At 40.1% G+C, this 16,530-nt stretch overlaps 1 protein-coding gene across 2 annotated transcripts in view; it reads right to left on the bottom strand.

Moving 5' to 3' along the window:
* Nucleotides 1–16,060, bottom strand: part of STK4 (serine/threonine kinase 4) — an 87,114-nt gene extending 71,054 nt beyond the window's left edge. For both annotated transcript variants that reach the window (XM_014859855.3, XM_044748049.2), the window contains exons 1-4: nucleotides 15,920–16,060; nucleotides 10,450–10,530; nucleotides 4,329–4,457; nucleotides 2,799–2,913 (exon numbers count right to left, since the gene is read on the bottom strand). In XM_014859855.3, coding sequence (XP_014715341.1) covers nucleotides 2,799–2,913; nucleotides 4,329–4,457; nucleotides 10,450–10,530; nucleotides 15,920–15,954 — 360 coding nt within the window. In that variant the 5' untranslated portion in view covers nucleotides 15,955–16,060. The remainder of the gene's footprint in view (nucleotides 1–2,798; nucleotides 2,914–4,328; nucleotides 4,458–10,449; nucleotides 10,531–15,919) is intronic.
* Between the last annotated feature and the right edge of the window lie 470 nt (nucleotides 16,061–16,530).

The following is a 16,530-nucleotide window of genomic DNA, read 5'->3' as shown; positions in this document are numbered from 1 at the left end:
ATTACCATCTGACATATTAAACATTACTTGTATACCTATTTATATGATGTCTTCCCTATTAGAAACATAAGCTCCATTTCAAATATCTTAGATTTGTTTCCTACTGTATCCCCAGCACCAAGAAAGTCACCTGGCACATAGTAGGTTCTGAAGAAATATTTGTTAAATGATGATGAATAAATGAAAGCAAGAATGCTAGAGATTAACACAGACTATCTGATCAGGCCAGTGTTGACCTTGTGCAGATCCAACGCAAGTCCTAAACAGACTCAACCAATCAACACACTCGCAATCAGTTCCCCTATGACAAACAACTCACAGTTAGGAGGGAGTATGCTGTGTACAAAAAACATGGGACTCGGGATTAGAAAGATCTAGTTTTTGAGTGTTGGCTCTACTTTCCAGCTATGTGACTTAAGCAAGTTATCGAACTTCTCTTACTCTCAGTTTCTCAATCTATAAATAGGAATATCACCTTTCTTCAAGAATGTCATGAAAAATCAAATGATACAAGGCATGTAAGAATACACAGGGTTTAATAACTACTAAAAAATCAATCAAATATTTAATAAGCATCTATTATGAGCTAGGCACTACATTGATAATATTAAAAATAGCTAATAATTATTAAGCATTTAATCTATGGTAGGCACTATTTTTGTAGTCTCATTTATTCCTGATAAAAATCAAATGAGGTAGGTACTATTGTTATCATCACTATTTTATAGATAAAGAAGCTAAAGCACAGACAAGTAATTTGTGCCGGAGGTCACAGAGCTAATAAATGATAAAGCTTTCACTAAAGCCCAAGCAACCACTATTGGCAAGGTGGCAAGCTAGAGTTTGGGGTACCTTCTGTGGCCAAAAAGAACAAAGCTCCTGACTTGCTTAGTGATCTCTTATTCTAACCAGCTGAGCTCATCAATTGGTTAGGGTAACATTATCCAACAGAAATAGGATGTGAGCCACAAATGTAACTTTCAGTTTTCTAGTGGCCACATTTAAAAAAGAAAAAGAAACAAGCAAAATTAATTTTGATTTTACTTAATCATACTTATCCAAAATATTATTTCAACATGTGATCAATATAAAAAAAAATTAAAGATTTTTAATGTTCTTTTTTGGTACTAATTCTTCAAAATCTGGTATTTTATACTTACAGCACATCTCAATTCAGACTAACTATTTTGAATAAAAATAAAAAATAAAATATTTTAAAAACAGAAAATAGAAAAAAATAATATATTATAAAACAATGTGTAATAATTAAAGATCAGTACTTAATAGTAAAAAATTACATAAAAATCATAAACTAATATTAAAACATCAAGAAACATCCAGAGCACCATCAAAATTAATTTTGGATTGTTTCAAAATACCTAAAACAAAATAACTTAATGCTTCATATAAGTAGCCCTGGAATCCAATTTTTAATTCAATAAATCACTCAAGCTTTGGGACTTCTTTCAATATATCTTATGTTAGGATATTATTCCTAGCTAAAGAGCTTGCTATTGGATTAGACAATCACAGGAATCCTAAATAATGTAAATTAAGAAAAGGATATAGTAGTATGGATAATCTAAAAGTTATAACTGAGTTTTAAAATACTCCCACCTTATAATCTGTATAGCACCTCACAATTTACAAAGTACTTGCATATATTTAATTTTCAAAATTCTGCAAATATTTAATATAGCCATTATTATTCCTATTTTTCCTATTAAAACTAAATTAAACTAAAGGCTAAGATATCCCCTGCTTCTACTCTTATCCACCCACATTCTACCCAGAAGCCCCAGTTATCTTTTTAAGACTTTTTAAATCAGATGGCTCACTCACTTGCTTAGAACCCAGCAATGTTTTCCTACTGTACCTGGAATAAAATTCAAGCTCTTTATCACGGCCTACCAACCCAATCTAATCCAGCCCTGCCCACCCATCTCACCTCATCCTATTCCTTTCTAGTCAGTGGCCTTCTTTCCAGCACTCAGGCCAAACTCATTCCAGCCTCAGGGTCTTTGCACTGGTTATTCCCCTACCTAGAATGTTCTTTAGAAGTCTTAGCTCCTTGTCCTTCAAGTTTTACTTTAAATTATACCTCCCTAAGTGACCTTTCCCAACCACGGACTCTCAAGTAGGCCGTCAAGCGCTATCACTTTATATACACTCTTTTTCTTCATAGCAATTATTGCTACCTGGTATTTCTTTTCTAGCTGTCCTTAATTTGCTTTTTGTTGCCCTACTGGGAAATGCACAGCCATGAGAGCAGGGTCATTGTCTTATTTACTCCTGGATCCCTAAGGCCTGGAAGAGTGTTCTAGAAATGTTTACAAAATGAATAAACAAAGAGTTTAAGCAATTAACCCTGAACTAGAACCCATGACTCCTAGCTTTTATCCTACAATCACAGTAACAGCAAATAATCTTTCACAGAGATTAGTCTCTGACTAATAGGATGTAGCGGAAGTTAGTCTGTAAACATCCTGGATAGGAGGAACCAAATCCAAATGCAAACATTTAAAACTCATTGCTTAGCCAAGATGCAAGATTTGATAGCCATTTTTTAGTCAGAAATAAGCGAAGTATCTAAATACCACTGGATTGGGTTGGTATCAAAATTGCCACATTTAGGAGTCATCAAAAAGCAAAGAGGGGGAAAGAACCATGGAAAGGGGGAAATTCAACGGTCATCTCTGTAGAAAAGGACGCAGGAGAGTGCATATGAACAAAAGGCAGAGAAAAGGAGGTGGTATAAGAGACTAGCCCAGCTGCACTATTCTAGAAGGTACACTTACCGTTTTATTTCGTAATCGAATGATATCAGACACAGAACCAGCCCCACAGTACTCCATAACAATCCACAAGTCTGTGTTCTTAAAATAACTGCCATAATATTTCACTACATGAGGGCTAGAAAGAGAGAGAGACAATACAAATTAGTGGAACAGCCTTCAAACATCTCTATTAATCCATGCCATTAAATCCATGAAAATTAATCACCCAGCTCAAAAGATCAATTATTCATATTTAAGGTTAAAATGGGCACCCTCTTGATAACAATGTAAAATTGTATACCTTTTCTGGAGAATAATAAATAACAAAAGTGCAAAACCGGTGTGGGTCCTTTAACTCAGCATGTCTAAGTCTAGTCTATAAACTCCCAGAAGACCAGCACTCAGCCTTGTATTTCTTTGGATTCCCTTAGAGTGCTCAGCACACAGTAGGCTCTTCAAAATACCTCTTCTGAAATTAGAGAAATGTGCACACCCTGTTTGGAACACAGCTCTTGTGTAGTCTATTAACAATGGCAAAGTCCCAATTTGCCAACTGGAAAGAGCTTCCGTAACGCATCTGATGGAGGAGGAAAAGAAAAACTGCTACCTTACTCTGGTCAATCCAATCAAGAAATACGAGGGTTTTATGTAGTAGAGAGTAACCCAAAAAATACTATAAAGAATAAAAGAAAGGGAGGCAAGCAGAAGAGAAATGACTGCATTCCCAAGTCTGCGAGACTTAAGGGCTCCTGGGCAAATTTCCTAGTAGGCAGCCCACCTGCCCTAATGTTGAAGCTTCACAAATAGGAAGCACCAAGTTGATCTGCTGACCAAAAGAGCTTCAGAAGGATGGATGCAGACTCAAGTGCAAGCCTTTCTCCTTCTCCTTTCAACTCTCCAGAGCTGGTATTGCCCCCAACTGTGTGTTTCTCTCAAATCTAAACAGCATTACCATCACAGTGATCACTCATGTTGTCATGGAATTTAAGAGCAAACCACGTGCTTTTCTGCGGTCGCCTGTTGGCCTGACTTCCTGCTTACAGCATTTGACAAATCTTAGTTCCTCAAAAATAAAATACTTCACTGCTCTTGGCTTAAATAATTTCTTAAAAACCTGAAGAAAGGAACAATAATACATAAATAATATTCCCTTCTTATAGATCTATCTGATACTCTAAGGTTTCCAGGGCTAAAGGCATTTGAATTCTCTCTTCTTCGCTGTCTGTGTAGAAATATTTTCTCAGTAGGAAGTAAAAGAGATCATTATCAAAAAAAAAAAAAAAAACCAGCACCAACTCTGCCCCTTTGCCTCTTCTTCCTAGTTTTGAAAAGAGCTTACTGAAAAAACAAAACAAAACTATGCAAAAATAGAAACAATAAAAGTTTAGCTACTGAAACTGTTTCTTTTTTTTTCTGAAAAGAACACGCACAGTGATTCCACTAGACCCGCCCGTCTGCAAAATATCCAAGTAAACGCAACTCCAGGCATCAAACTCCAAAATCACGACAAATGTAAAGTCGCGTTCTCTCAGGGCAACACCGCACGCTTACCTGTCACACTGCTGCATTATAGAGATTTCTTTGATTATCTCCTGCAGGTCTGATTCCACAGGAACTTGCTTAATAGCAACAATTTGACTGGTCTCTTTATGACTAGCTTTGTATACGCTGCCATAGGACCTATAATTGGGTGACGGAAAACATTTACAAAGTCAAAGCAAGCCAAGACATAAAAAATGGTAAAACACAAGCAACTCACAGTTCGAATTTATATCCCTAAGGGCCTAATACATGTATACTTAGCTGCACTCGCAAAACTGAGATAGCTAAAGCACTCTGGGAAGAAACTGTCATTAAGAGAACTACACAATATGGCATCTTTAAAACTTCACATTGAAATTTTATTGAATGTATTAGTATGAAATAATTATTATAGTAGCTACCATGCATTGCACGCCTTCTGCCTCTGCTAGAAACTGTGCATCATCTCAGTTCATCCTTACAGAAAAACAATGAAGAAGGCACCATTATCCCTATTTTACAGGTAAATGTGAAATGACTCAGAGCAGTTACATGACTTGCCCAAGGTCACATAAGTGACAAATAAGTGGTCAGTACCAGATTTGAATCCAGCTGTGTCTGAATAAAAAGGCTATGTTCTCTCCACATCTATACTAGGGCACAAAAGTGGAGGTCTTTGTTTCCTAGTGTTCACTCGAGCACTACGAGTCTTTTCAGTCCTTGCTCCTCTTACTTGTAATACTACTTAAAATATTACAGAAACTAATTAAAAATCTAAACCTCTTTAAATGCTAGTATCAGGTGAACAGAGCACATACAAATCCTTTTGGCCTTTTACTCCGCCTTCCCTTAAGAGTTTATCATCAAAATAAAAAGCATATGTATCCATTCAATTTGGGAGCTAAAAGAGCATTAGATTCAGAATCTAAAGACCTAGGTTTTGAGTCCTACCACCACTACATATTAGCTACCATTTACAGACATATCACTAACCTTGCACCTCAATTTTCTCATCTGTAAAATGACAATATGAACTACTTTACAGGACAATTGTGACAGTAAAATGAGATATCACCATTATCTTACACAGGTTATATTTTCATTGAAATCCTGGATGGCTGTCAGTTAAATAATAATGAGTAAATTGTCTTTCATATTTCCCAAACACACCTGTTTCTTCATACTGTCTTGGTGAAAAAAGATCAAAATAACAGTGCCACCTAACATATCAAAGTGTCTGAGTGTTCCAGCTAACGAAATGATGCTCAAGAATTGTTTCAATGTGAAAGTAACACAAAACTTTAAAAAAAAAGTCCATGCAAAACACATAAAAAAATTTCATTCCATCAGAATCCTTTATATTGGCAAAACTAGTATAATGATCCTTAAATATTACATAAAACTTCAGGGAAAGGCAACCGCTGACCATGGTGGAAGAACCCAACCACTGTCCCTTCTTCCTTGCTAAGATAACTCCCTAATTTGTTAGGGTGGGAAATGCTTGGTCCCAGTGGTCCAGGCCAGTCACAGTATTCCTATTCCCTTCTGCCAGTGACTTAACTAGTAGTAAGCATATGAGCTAGTTCTGGCCAGAGAAATCGGAGAGGAATTCTGCCGAAGGTTTCTGGGGAAGACTTTCTTCCCTGATGAGAGAGAAGTACACAAGAAGGCCCATTTACCTGCCACTTCCTTTCCTGCTTTGGTTACTGTCATGTGAGGCATGACGCTCGAAACTAATGCAGCCATCTTGAGACTAGGAGAATTACACAAATGCTAAACCATTATCGAGTCAATTAACCATTCTGGAATCTATATCACCACCAGATTTGTTATTACTTGCCCTTATTGGTTAGCTGCTATTATGAAATGCCCTTAATGGTTAGCCACTGATGGTTAGGTATTCTGTTACTTTCATCCACAGTTATTCTTGATACACTAGGTCCCATATGTGTAAAAATGTCTTTATTTCACCTTCACTCTGGACTAAGTTTTGCTAGATAGAGAATTCTTCTTTGGCAATAGCTTTCCTTCGGCACTTATACTGCAGTTTTCCAGCTCCTGCTCTTGAGAAGTCAGCTAGCACCAAGTTATCGTTTTTCATAGGTAATCTCTCCTTCTGTAGCTTTTAAGATTTCCTCTTTGTCCTTAATATTCTAGAATTTTACTATAACCAGAAGTCGATTTATTTGGCATTTCATAAGCTTCTTCAATCTGAAAGCACATATCTGTCTTCAAGTCTGGAAAATTCTCTGCATTCTATCTTTATTTCCTCTCTCTCTTCTAATATGTCCTTTTAGAATTCATATTAGAGCTATATTGGACCGCCTCAATTTATGTTGTCTTCCTGGTTTCCAACACTGTATTTCTCTGCCCTGCATTTTGTGATCAGTTTCATTTCTATCTTTCAATTCACAAATTCTCTTTCAGCTTGTCTAGTTTACTGTTTATGCAATTTATCGGGCTGTAGATCTTTAATTATTGTAGTTTTCACTGTCAAGATTCCCAATATCTTATTTTTTATGTGGCTAATTGCTCAGGTTAATAATCTCATGTTCTTTAAGGATATTATTACCTTCTTTCATCTTTTTGAAAATCGTAAGCAAACACATTAAATTGCTTCTCAGATTGTTCCATTATTTCTATTTCCTTCAGTGTGAATTCTCCCATTTGCTAGGTCTGCTGATGATCTCACGGCAGTGGATTTCCTTGCATAGGTTTCCTTTTATCTTGAAGGATTTTCCTCTACACAACACTCACTGTCATGAGCATTTCATGACGTCATGATGGTTTCATGATTCCCTTAGCCCAGTCATCCAGGTCGTACAACTTAAACCGAGTCTTGCATTAGGAATCTGGGGTTTTTGCCCCTCAAGATACCATAACTGAAGGCAGTCCAGGCCCAGTTCAAATCGTCAGATCAGTACCTTCGCTTTTTCCCCAGGCAAATGATACCTTCTAGTGGTATTCAGGGAAATTATTTCAGCTTTAGTTCACTGTTGAGGAGCCTCATCCCATCCTACGCCACCTTGACAGCAAAGAAAGCTCCAATAGTTCATACAAGCACTTAAGATTCATGTTCCACATACTGCACTTAACCGCAATCTGAAGAGGATTTAGAAGGCTGCAGCAATCCTGCTCACTTACAGGCAAGTCCCTTAAGACCTGTCTCCGTTCAACAAAAACTACAGTGTCTCAGTGAATTTTAACTGGCAGAGAACAAAGATAGCAGGGAAGTAGGTGGTTCACACAAACCATACAAGGCAAGGATCAATGTAGAAACACAGAAATAATACAGTATCTGAAGCCAAATTAACCAGGTACAAGTCTTAACAATACCACTCAATAGCTATGAAACCATGGGCAAGATGTTTTCACTATCATCCTATGATAAAAACTTAAATGAGTCAATGTGTAAAACTTTAATAGAAGGAAAAGGACACTAGGCTCTAATTCAAAACACTCTCCCAGTGCTGTCCCGTCATCCTGGTCTGGAGCTTTGGCTCTATGGGCCACAGATCCACACATTCCCTCAAAGTGCAGAGTGACTGCAGCCTCCAGAATCCAATATGGTCCTTGAGCCAGAGCTCATTTCACAAGGTGCAAGTCAGCAAGAGCTCGCAATCCTTTCATTTTCCAGAACAATTTTAGGATAGCATGGCAGTTTGTGTTTAGAAAGTAAGTGCCGTTAAGGTCTTCCTTCAAGATCTTGCTGGTTAAATGAAGCTTGTTCAGGTTCATTCTGCCATGATGATAGAAATCCAAGAGCATTTGTGGTATCATTTAAAAGAATAATATGGCAACAACATGGGGAGAAAGATCTGAAGCTTTGTTTGTTTTTACTCTGGTGACATCTTTATGGGGAAATTTCCAAGGTCTTTGATCTAAAGCACAATTAAAAATAATCATAATTAGCTTAGCTTTTCCTTATATTCCTGATAGATTCTCTGTCTGTGGTTTCCTTTTGACATTCCCCAAACGCCATCAGCCCAAACCAAGCTCCCTTCAAGAACACCTAAACATACTTTATTTATTTTTTTTAAGGAAGATTAGCCCTGAGCTAACATCTGCCACCAATCCTCCTCTTTTTTGCTGAGGAAGACTGGCCCTGAGCTAACATCCGTGCCCATCTTCCTCTACTTTATATGTGGGACGCCTGCCACAGCATGGCCTGACAAGCACTGTGTAGGTCTGCACCTGGGATCCAAATTGGCAAACCCAGAGCCGCCAAAGCAAAATATACAAATTTAACTGCTGTGCCAACAGCCCCTCTAAATATACTTTAAAATTTAACTTTGATTTGACATGATAAGGTCTGAAAAATGCTTCAGTGTCTACATTTAAAAATAAAATAATAAGAGTTGCCACTTAGTGAGGACTTACTATGTGACAAGGACTATACTAAGTATTTTACTTCCATTATCTCATGTAATACTCGCCACAACCCCAAAAGATACTATTATTATCCCCACTTTATAGCTAAGGCTTGTGAAGCTTCAAAATATTAAGCAATCTTACATGTTTATTATAACCAACAGACAGCAGAGCAAGGCCTTTAACCCAGGTGTGTCCAACTTCAGAGTCTATGCTCTTACTACCGTAACACACGTTTATTAAAAATGAAAGAGACAAGTTAGTTACATAGTCAATTATGCCTACCGCTCTTTATCTTATTCCAAGTCTAACCTGTAAGCATGGTTAGATTAAGGACCTTGGACTCATTGCCTTGAGGAAAATAGCAAGGATACCAAGCTAAAGCTGAAAATGGTGGGCAAGAGACGTGGAGGGACTGTCGTTCTTCCGTACCTTTAAAGCGGCCAAGTCAACTTGCAGTCTTCCCATTCATCCTGTACTATAGCAGCACAGCTGGGATTATCTTTTACTTCCCTTCTATGCTTGATTTCCTGTTTGATTCCAAAGAGTATTTTTCCAACTTACAAAAAGATGATGACTAATGTTTTTTACAAGGAGGTAGTCCATGAAAACCTATTTCATGGAATCCACGATTGGATTTAACATTATTTATCTATATTAGACATAAATAACACTAAACCCCAAAATAATCTAACGACATATAAAAGCTGATTTTAAAGAGCATACACAAGAGCATACAGTAACTAGATAATAGACATTTTTAAAAGTTAATATTTCAGGTCTTCTCTTGAACCAGAAGTACTCCCAAGAGATTAAATATACACACATACACACACACTCACATAAACACACAATTTGCTTAAATATGTATAAACTATCTCCCAAGGATATACAAAAAACTGCTATGCTGGTTGCGTTGGGGTGGCTGAGACACAGAGGGAAGGGCAGATTTTTTCATTATATACACTTTCATGCTTTTATAATTTTGAATCATATGAATTGATTATCTGTTCAAAAATTAACAACAACAAACAGTTAAGAGAGTGTGTCCCTAATATTTTAATGTCCGGGTCATTACAAAAGAAGAAAGAAATACACAAGGATTAAATTAAAAAGACATGTAAAAGTAAAAAAAAGTATGATGCAACCTTTATTGTACCATAAAAGTCAATGACAGCCACTGTCTACTATTAAGTGCCATTTCCCCCATATTTTATACACCCATTCACAAATCTCTTTCATGAAATCCACTAGTTCCCAGCCTGGGGTTTTGGATCTCTCAGAAGGCTGCAAAGGTAGTGACTGATTTATCTGATTTATTTACTGTATTTCACAAAGCTGCAATGACTAACCAAAATGCTGAATTCTATTGTTTTTTACTGAAACAACAATTATTGCATATCAATCAGAAGCTATGAACAGCAAATACAAATGTCTGATTAATAAAAAATTTTAAATGAAGTATAAACTCATTAGTGTTATCTGTTAAACAGATAAAATGCAAACCGTGGATTCTACAGGAGAGAAAACAATAGACGTCCTTGGTGTTAAAAAGACCAAGAATCACTACATCTGTCTATAATACTCATGGGGGAGAAGAGGAAAAGGGCATTTCAAGTTGTAAATCTATCTCCCACCGCACCCAGAGCAGTGCCGATATGCAACACTCCCTTTTCTTCTCCTCAGGTTTGTAAATTATTGCCATGAGAAAGGTTCATATCCTTTCTCTAAGGAAAAAGAATGGGACCTACTGGGCTACCTTTACTTTCTGTACACTCACCCCTCTCCAAGTTTCTCTAAGACATCAAACACTTCTTCTGGTTGTTTAGTTAAACTATCTTCATCCAACTTTTTCAGCTGCCTGTGAATGAAGAAATATAAACATGAAATACATTTTACTTGTGAGCAAATAGAACACAAAATACAGTAATATTTCACAGTTAGCATCTTAGGAATTTCTCCACAAAGTCTTCATAGTAAATAACAACAAAGGTAAGCTACGAGACTTTCAAGGGGAGCAGAAGGGCTGCTCTATAGAAAGGGGTCACCCCTTGAGCAAAATCAACACCAGACGGTGGAGAGCTACCAAGAGGCAGACTTCAGTTCAACAGGTATAAGAATTTTCTAACAATAAAAGTTGTTCTGAAATGGTTTAGACCACCTTCAGAAGTTCTGAGTTCCCCATCACTGGAGAATTTAAACAGAAAATGAATCATCATGTGGCTGAAATGCGGTAGAGTAGATATGAGCACTCGACGTAACCTTTCAAATCCATTTAAATCTTGAGATTCCATGAATTAAAAAGGCATAACTATCTCTTCAGAAAAGACGTTTAGGGTAAGGTTAACTACAAATTGAAACATGGTCTTGGACTGGAGGCCAAGGAAGACATGCAAGACGCTTGCTCTCCTTTAGCAAGGTTTTGGATATTTTGTCCAAACACATGGATTCTACAGGTATCACAGAAACAGAAAGTGGAAAGGATACACTTACACATGATCAGAAGTGAAAAATAACTAGGCAGCTGGGAGTTTCAAATAGTCTCACAGAGACTCTCTCATGAGCAGCTATGTACCTTTGCCTAGTTCTCAGAATCAAAGATATATGGCTCCTTACAACTTTCAGATAATTCAGATTTTTCTGACTATGCCAGATAACCATAACAAAATTGGGAGGTTATAAATTAACAATTTTTTAAAAAAAACTCTGGGACCTTTGAAGATTATTAACAGGCTTAAAGAAGGAGCTTGCAAAGGAATACTTGTGTTTGTGTATAGTCTATACAATGGCTTCCTGAAACTACAAAGAACAACAAAGAAAAGAGAGTGCAGGAAACGGTAAAATATGGAAGTAGGTACACTGGATTTCTTCGCAAAGAAAAAGGTTTAAACAAACTGGACAGTACCAATTTTTACAAGAAAAGACTTGAATTAAAAAAATACACACACACACACAAACAAATGTGTACCTTCCTAGAGAAAACAGCAAAACCAGAAGACAAAAAAAAACCCCTGGACACATCAACTGTATCTACCTAAACACTGATCACAAAAGAACAATCTTCTTGAACTTTATAAACATCGAAGAGACGTCCTAGAGAAAGGCAGAATCGCTGCAAGTCAATAACTGCCACAACCTGAAAATTAACAGAACAAAATGACCACACTGACCTTTGAAAATCCAAAGGTCCTAAAAATTAAATTCCATTGACATCACAAAAACTCCCAGCTTCAAAACAAAAAGGGCTGAAGTGAAACTCCTCTTAAACTTGAGAAGCGAAATTTCTACGAACTCAGAAGTTAGAATGTACATCCCAGAAGCCAGGGGTTTTTTGTGAAGCACTGAATTGTAATTGTATAAACAATGGACAATACCTCACTTCTCAAGCATAATTAAAATTTTATAAACAGTTTATATAAAGGAAGATCAAATGTGTTCCTTTTAAGTGTTGACTTTGTGGTTTACAAAAAGCAAAACTCACTATTTCAACTATTACAGAGACCACAAAGGAAAGAGCCACTGCCATGAGACAGCTGCAAGCCTCTGATAATACTTTGACAAACTTTATATGACTGCTCAGATACTCCTTTAAAACAATCTAAGTGGTTTTTTCTTTGTTTTTGTTCCAGGCTTAAGGGATCTTTATATCTCTGGTGCCTGATAACCCAGATGTGGTCAACAAATATTTGCTGAATGGATTAATGAATGTAACGATGGGGATCATAAACCTTTATCACCAATCTTTGTTTTCAAAGTAAAACACAATTTCGCCCTAAAAAGTATTACTAGATTATCAACAAATAAGATTTCTATGGATGGAAAATCTTTTTTTTTTTTTAAGAGTGGCACCTGGCTAACACCTGTTGCCAATCTTCTTTTTTTTTCTTTCTGCTTTTTCTCCCCAACCCCCACCCCAGTACATAGTTATATATTTTAGTTGTTGGTCCTTCTAGTTGTGGCATGTGGGATGCTGCCTCAATCTGGCCCGACGAGTGGTGCCATGTCCGCGCCCAGGATGCGAACCAGCGAAACCCTGGGCCGCCCTAGTGGAGCACACGAACTTAACCACTCAGCCATGGTGCCATGTCCGCGCCCAGGATGCGAACCAGCAAAACCCTGGGCCACCGTAGTGGAGCACACGAACTTACCCACTCAGCCACGGGGCCGGCCCCTGGAAAATCTTTTGATAAGTCACTCAATGATATTTTATACCAAGAGTCTTCATGGAAGAAGCACTATAACCCAAACAGCCCGACTCTGACGATTCAGCTCTCAGGTGGGACTTCCCCAGGTCCTAGGTAGCTAGTGCCACTGCTTGCTCATAAACCACACAGGCCTGGCCAACACAGCCTCCATGGACCAAATACCAGTGGATGTTCCTCTTCTAAGTCAGAAGGCCACGTGGATGGCCAGCATCCCAGAAATGCACTCTACACCTTCCACCACACCATGATTAGCTAATGGCGACTCACTTTTTAAAATCATAAACTCCTACGTAAGCCATCGACTTTAATCTATCATCACTCACTCACACACAAATGTCAAACTCGTGAACACAAAGAGCATTTCCTGCATTGGCACTGCCACTCCTTGTTGGGAACACAGGCCATCTGACTCTCTGAAAAGACATCTGCATCTTTCCAAATACAAATAAGAGTGTTTATGAAGTAGTTACTCAGAGGTTTGGCTAATTCTCAAATCTCTTTCTCCCCTCTTACAACTCTGGTGAGGTTCCTTTTATTTATGTGTACCTATCCCTCCCTCCACACTGAATTTCATATGGACAACAACAAATATATAAGATAAACTCATGACGTTTTTTAAATGATAATTAAATGAAGACACCCCTCCCAATTCATATGCTAAAGTCCTACCCATCAGTACCTCAGAATGTAATTATATTTGGAGATAGGGCCTTTAAAGAGGTGATTAAGGTAAAACAAGGTCATATGGGTGAGACCTAACCCAATATGACTGGCGTCCTTCTAAGAGGAGACGAGGACACAGTCAGAGAGAAGACCATATGAAGACATAGGAAGGAGACAGCCATTTATAACGCAAGGAAAGAGGTCTCAAAGAAACAACCGTGCTGATACCTTGATCTTAGACTTGTAGCCTCCAGAGAAAATAACTTCCTGCTGTTTAAGACACCCAGTCTGTGAAACCAACATGGCAGTCCTAACAAACTAATACAAATGATTAATAAACTTAATCTGCTGCAAATTAGGCAGATTAGTTATGATGCAAATTAGTTACGATAAACAGGAAAGCACCAGTCATTCAAGAACTGTCTTGCAATGCTCTTCTCTTGCATATTTAATACATTTTTTAAAACCCAAAAGGTACAGGAATGAGTGTCAAAAAGCAAAAAGTTCTACTCTTTTGCCCAAGATCATACAACACAAGGCAAAGGCAGAAACAAAACTCAGATTCCTAATCCTCTTTCCAATTAAAGCAAGCCCTCAGAGAAAGAAACCAAGGAGAAAGAACCAACATATTTCAGAAAGAAATATAACCAGCGTACATTTATAAATGGATCACTACGGTGCTATGGCAAATATCTGCTAACATACACGAGGCCCTGTGAAACACGGGTACTTCCAGAAAGGCATCAGAGTGAGGCAGTGAAGAGCATGGACTTCGGACCAGACAGCCTGGATTAAAATCCCAGCTCTGCCACTTACTAACTGTGGGACCTGTGGCAAACCACTAACCTCTTTGTGCCTCAGTTTTATCACCTGTAAAATAGAGACATAGAGATAACTACTTGATAGGATTGTTGTGAGGATCAAATGAGTCAACAATAAGTTGAGCCATACAGAATTACCATATTTACAGGTCAAAAATGGTCAAATATCAGCATTTTCCTATGGTTCAACAGGGGACAAGGAAAGCACTGAGAACAGTGTCTGGCACCCAGTAGGTGCTATCTGATTGTAATATCATCATTATTATTTCAGTCTCAGCACATTACACTAGGGTGAATTATGAGTCCATCCCAACCAGCTATCTGCCTTCTGCAGTGTTTGTGCACTTCAAACAAACCCCAAATGTGTAGCCCAGGCTGTCAATCCCTTCGCTTCACCTCTCCATCGCCCCGCACTGCCACACACTGAACACTTCCTACTTTAGTGCTCATTCTGCTGCAGGAAGTCAGAGGTCTCTGTGAAACAGAAGCTAACAACACTGCACCTCAGGGAAGCACGACTCCCTCGATCTCTACTCTCCATTTTCCTCCAATGTGGCAGAGTGACCTAAGACCCTGGTGTCCACAGAGCAAATCAACGATACAACTGCAACCAACTCAGGAGTTCAGACTTTCTAGGATCAGCCACCTCCCTGATCTGGACTTAAAATAATTCCAGGTATCAAGAGGACCTGGAGTTGATACTCACAAAACAAGAGAGGCCTGAAAAGGGCACAGGCTGGCCGGGTCCACTGACCCAGCCTAGAGTAAAGAAGGAAACACAGGGGTCTGCGTCTCAACTCTTCTGGGCCTCGATTTGCCCAGCTTGAAAAAAAAATCCTCTTACTTCCTTATCTACCTCCCAGTGTTGCGTTTGAAGCGCTGAGGAGGATGTGAGGAAAATTAGGAAGGCACTGGACATCAGGCATGACAGATGCCATCACTGCCATCATCACCCTAGAATGGGGACACGACGAAGAACATCTTCGTAAATGCTATCCTCCAGGAAGCCTCCCTCCCTTGCGAGACCTTCAACCTTTCTTGACAGACCTTCAGCCTTCGCAGCAAAGCTTTTCCCCCGGCAGATCCTCCCCCGCTGCACCCCTCAGGTGGGACCCCGTCCACCCAGCCTTCCTCTCAGCTTGTTCCCGACCCATCCCTTAGACAGACCCCTCACAGGCTGTCATCTCGGTTCAGCATTGCCCCTACCTCGGTGAGTCCCTTCTAGGCTAGCTTCCCCCAGTGGCCCCCAGCCCTCAGCAGGTGTTCTCCCTAACTTGTCCCCACGTTCCTCAGCAGCTGCTCCCTTCGGCAGTCCCCCTGGATGTCTGCCTACAGCAAGCGCTCTCCCTAACCAGCCCCACGTTTATCCCCCTCGGCGCCTGCTTCTCTCTCCCGGACCCCCACCCGCCAGAGGTCCCCGACTCAGCAGGTGCCCCATCAGCCGGATCGCCTCGCCCCGCAGGTCCCTCCCCTCGGCGGCTGGACAACGCGTGTCCCTCCTCCGCCAGTTCCCGCCTTTCCCTCCCCTCGACCCCCTTCCTCTGAGCCAGTGGCCCCTCACCGGCGCGGCGGGTTCCTCAGCTGCACCGTCTCCATGGCGCTGCCGGCAGCCGCCCAAGCCCGCTCACTGCTCCATCCTCCCCGGGGACCTCCCCGAGCCCGCCCAGCAGACCCTCCCACACTTCCGCTTTCCGCCCCTACCGGAAGCGGCGAGGCGCGGGGCGGGGCCACAAGGACCGGGGCTGGATCACGTGGTGCGGGCCCTGAGTCACGTGGCGCGCCGGGGCGCGGATCCGTAACCCAGCAGTCTAGGAGACTCGTCCCGCAAGCGTCCTCAGCCGGCCTCGAGGCTGTCGTTGAGAACCCCTTGGCCCAAGACACCCACCCGGTACCCAGATTGGGAAGCCATCTCTGCCTCGGTCTCGGCCTCTTATTTCTCAGATGGGGGTCCTGAGGCTGCTCGCGAAGCGCCGGCTTGATGAAAACTACGGATTCTCAAGCCAAGTTCCGCGCGATTCCTGGGAAGCGCTGCTCCAGGGACCTCTGGAAGTATTTGTGGTTTTCCGCCGTTCTTAGCTGGTAGAAGTCTTGTTCCAGATGAAGCTGGACCGCGAACACCTTCTTGGGTGTCACAGAGCATCAGCCTGCAAATTTCCGCACCCTCTTCCTTAA

This window comes from Equus asinus, chromosome 15 (genome assembly GCF_041296235.1).
Source record: "Equus asinus isolate D_3611 breed Donkey chromosome 15, EquAss-T2T_v2, whole genome shotgun sequence".
NCBI lineage: Eukaryota > Metazoa > Chordata > Mammalia > Perissodactyla > Equidae > Equus > Equus asinus.
This window is presented reverse-complemented; position numbering and strand designations above follow the sequence as displayed.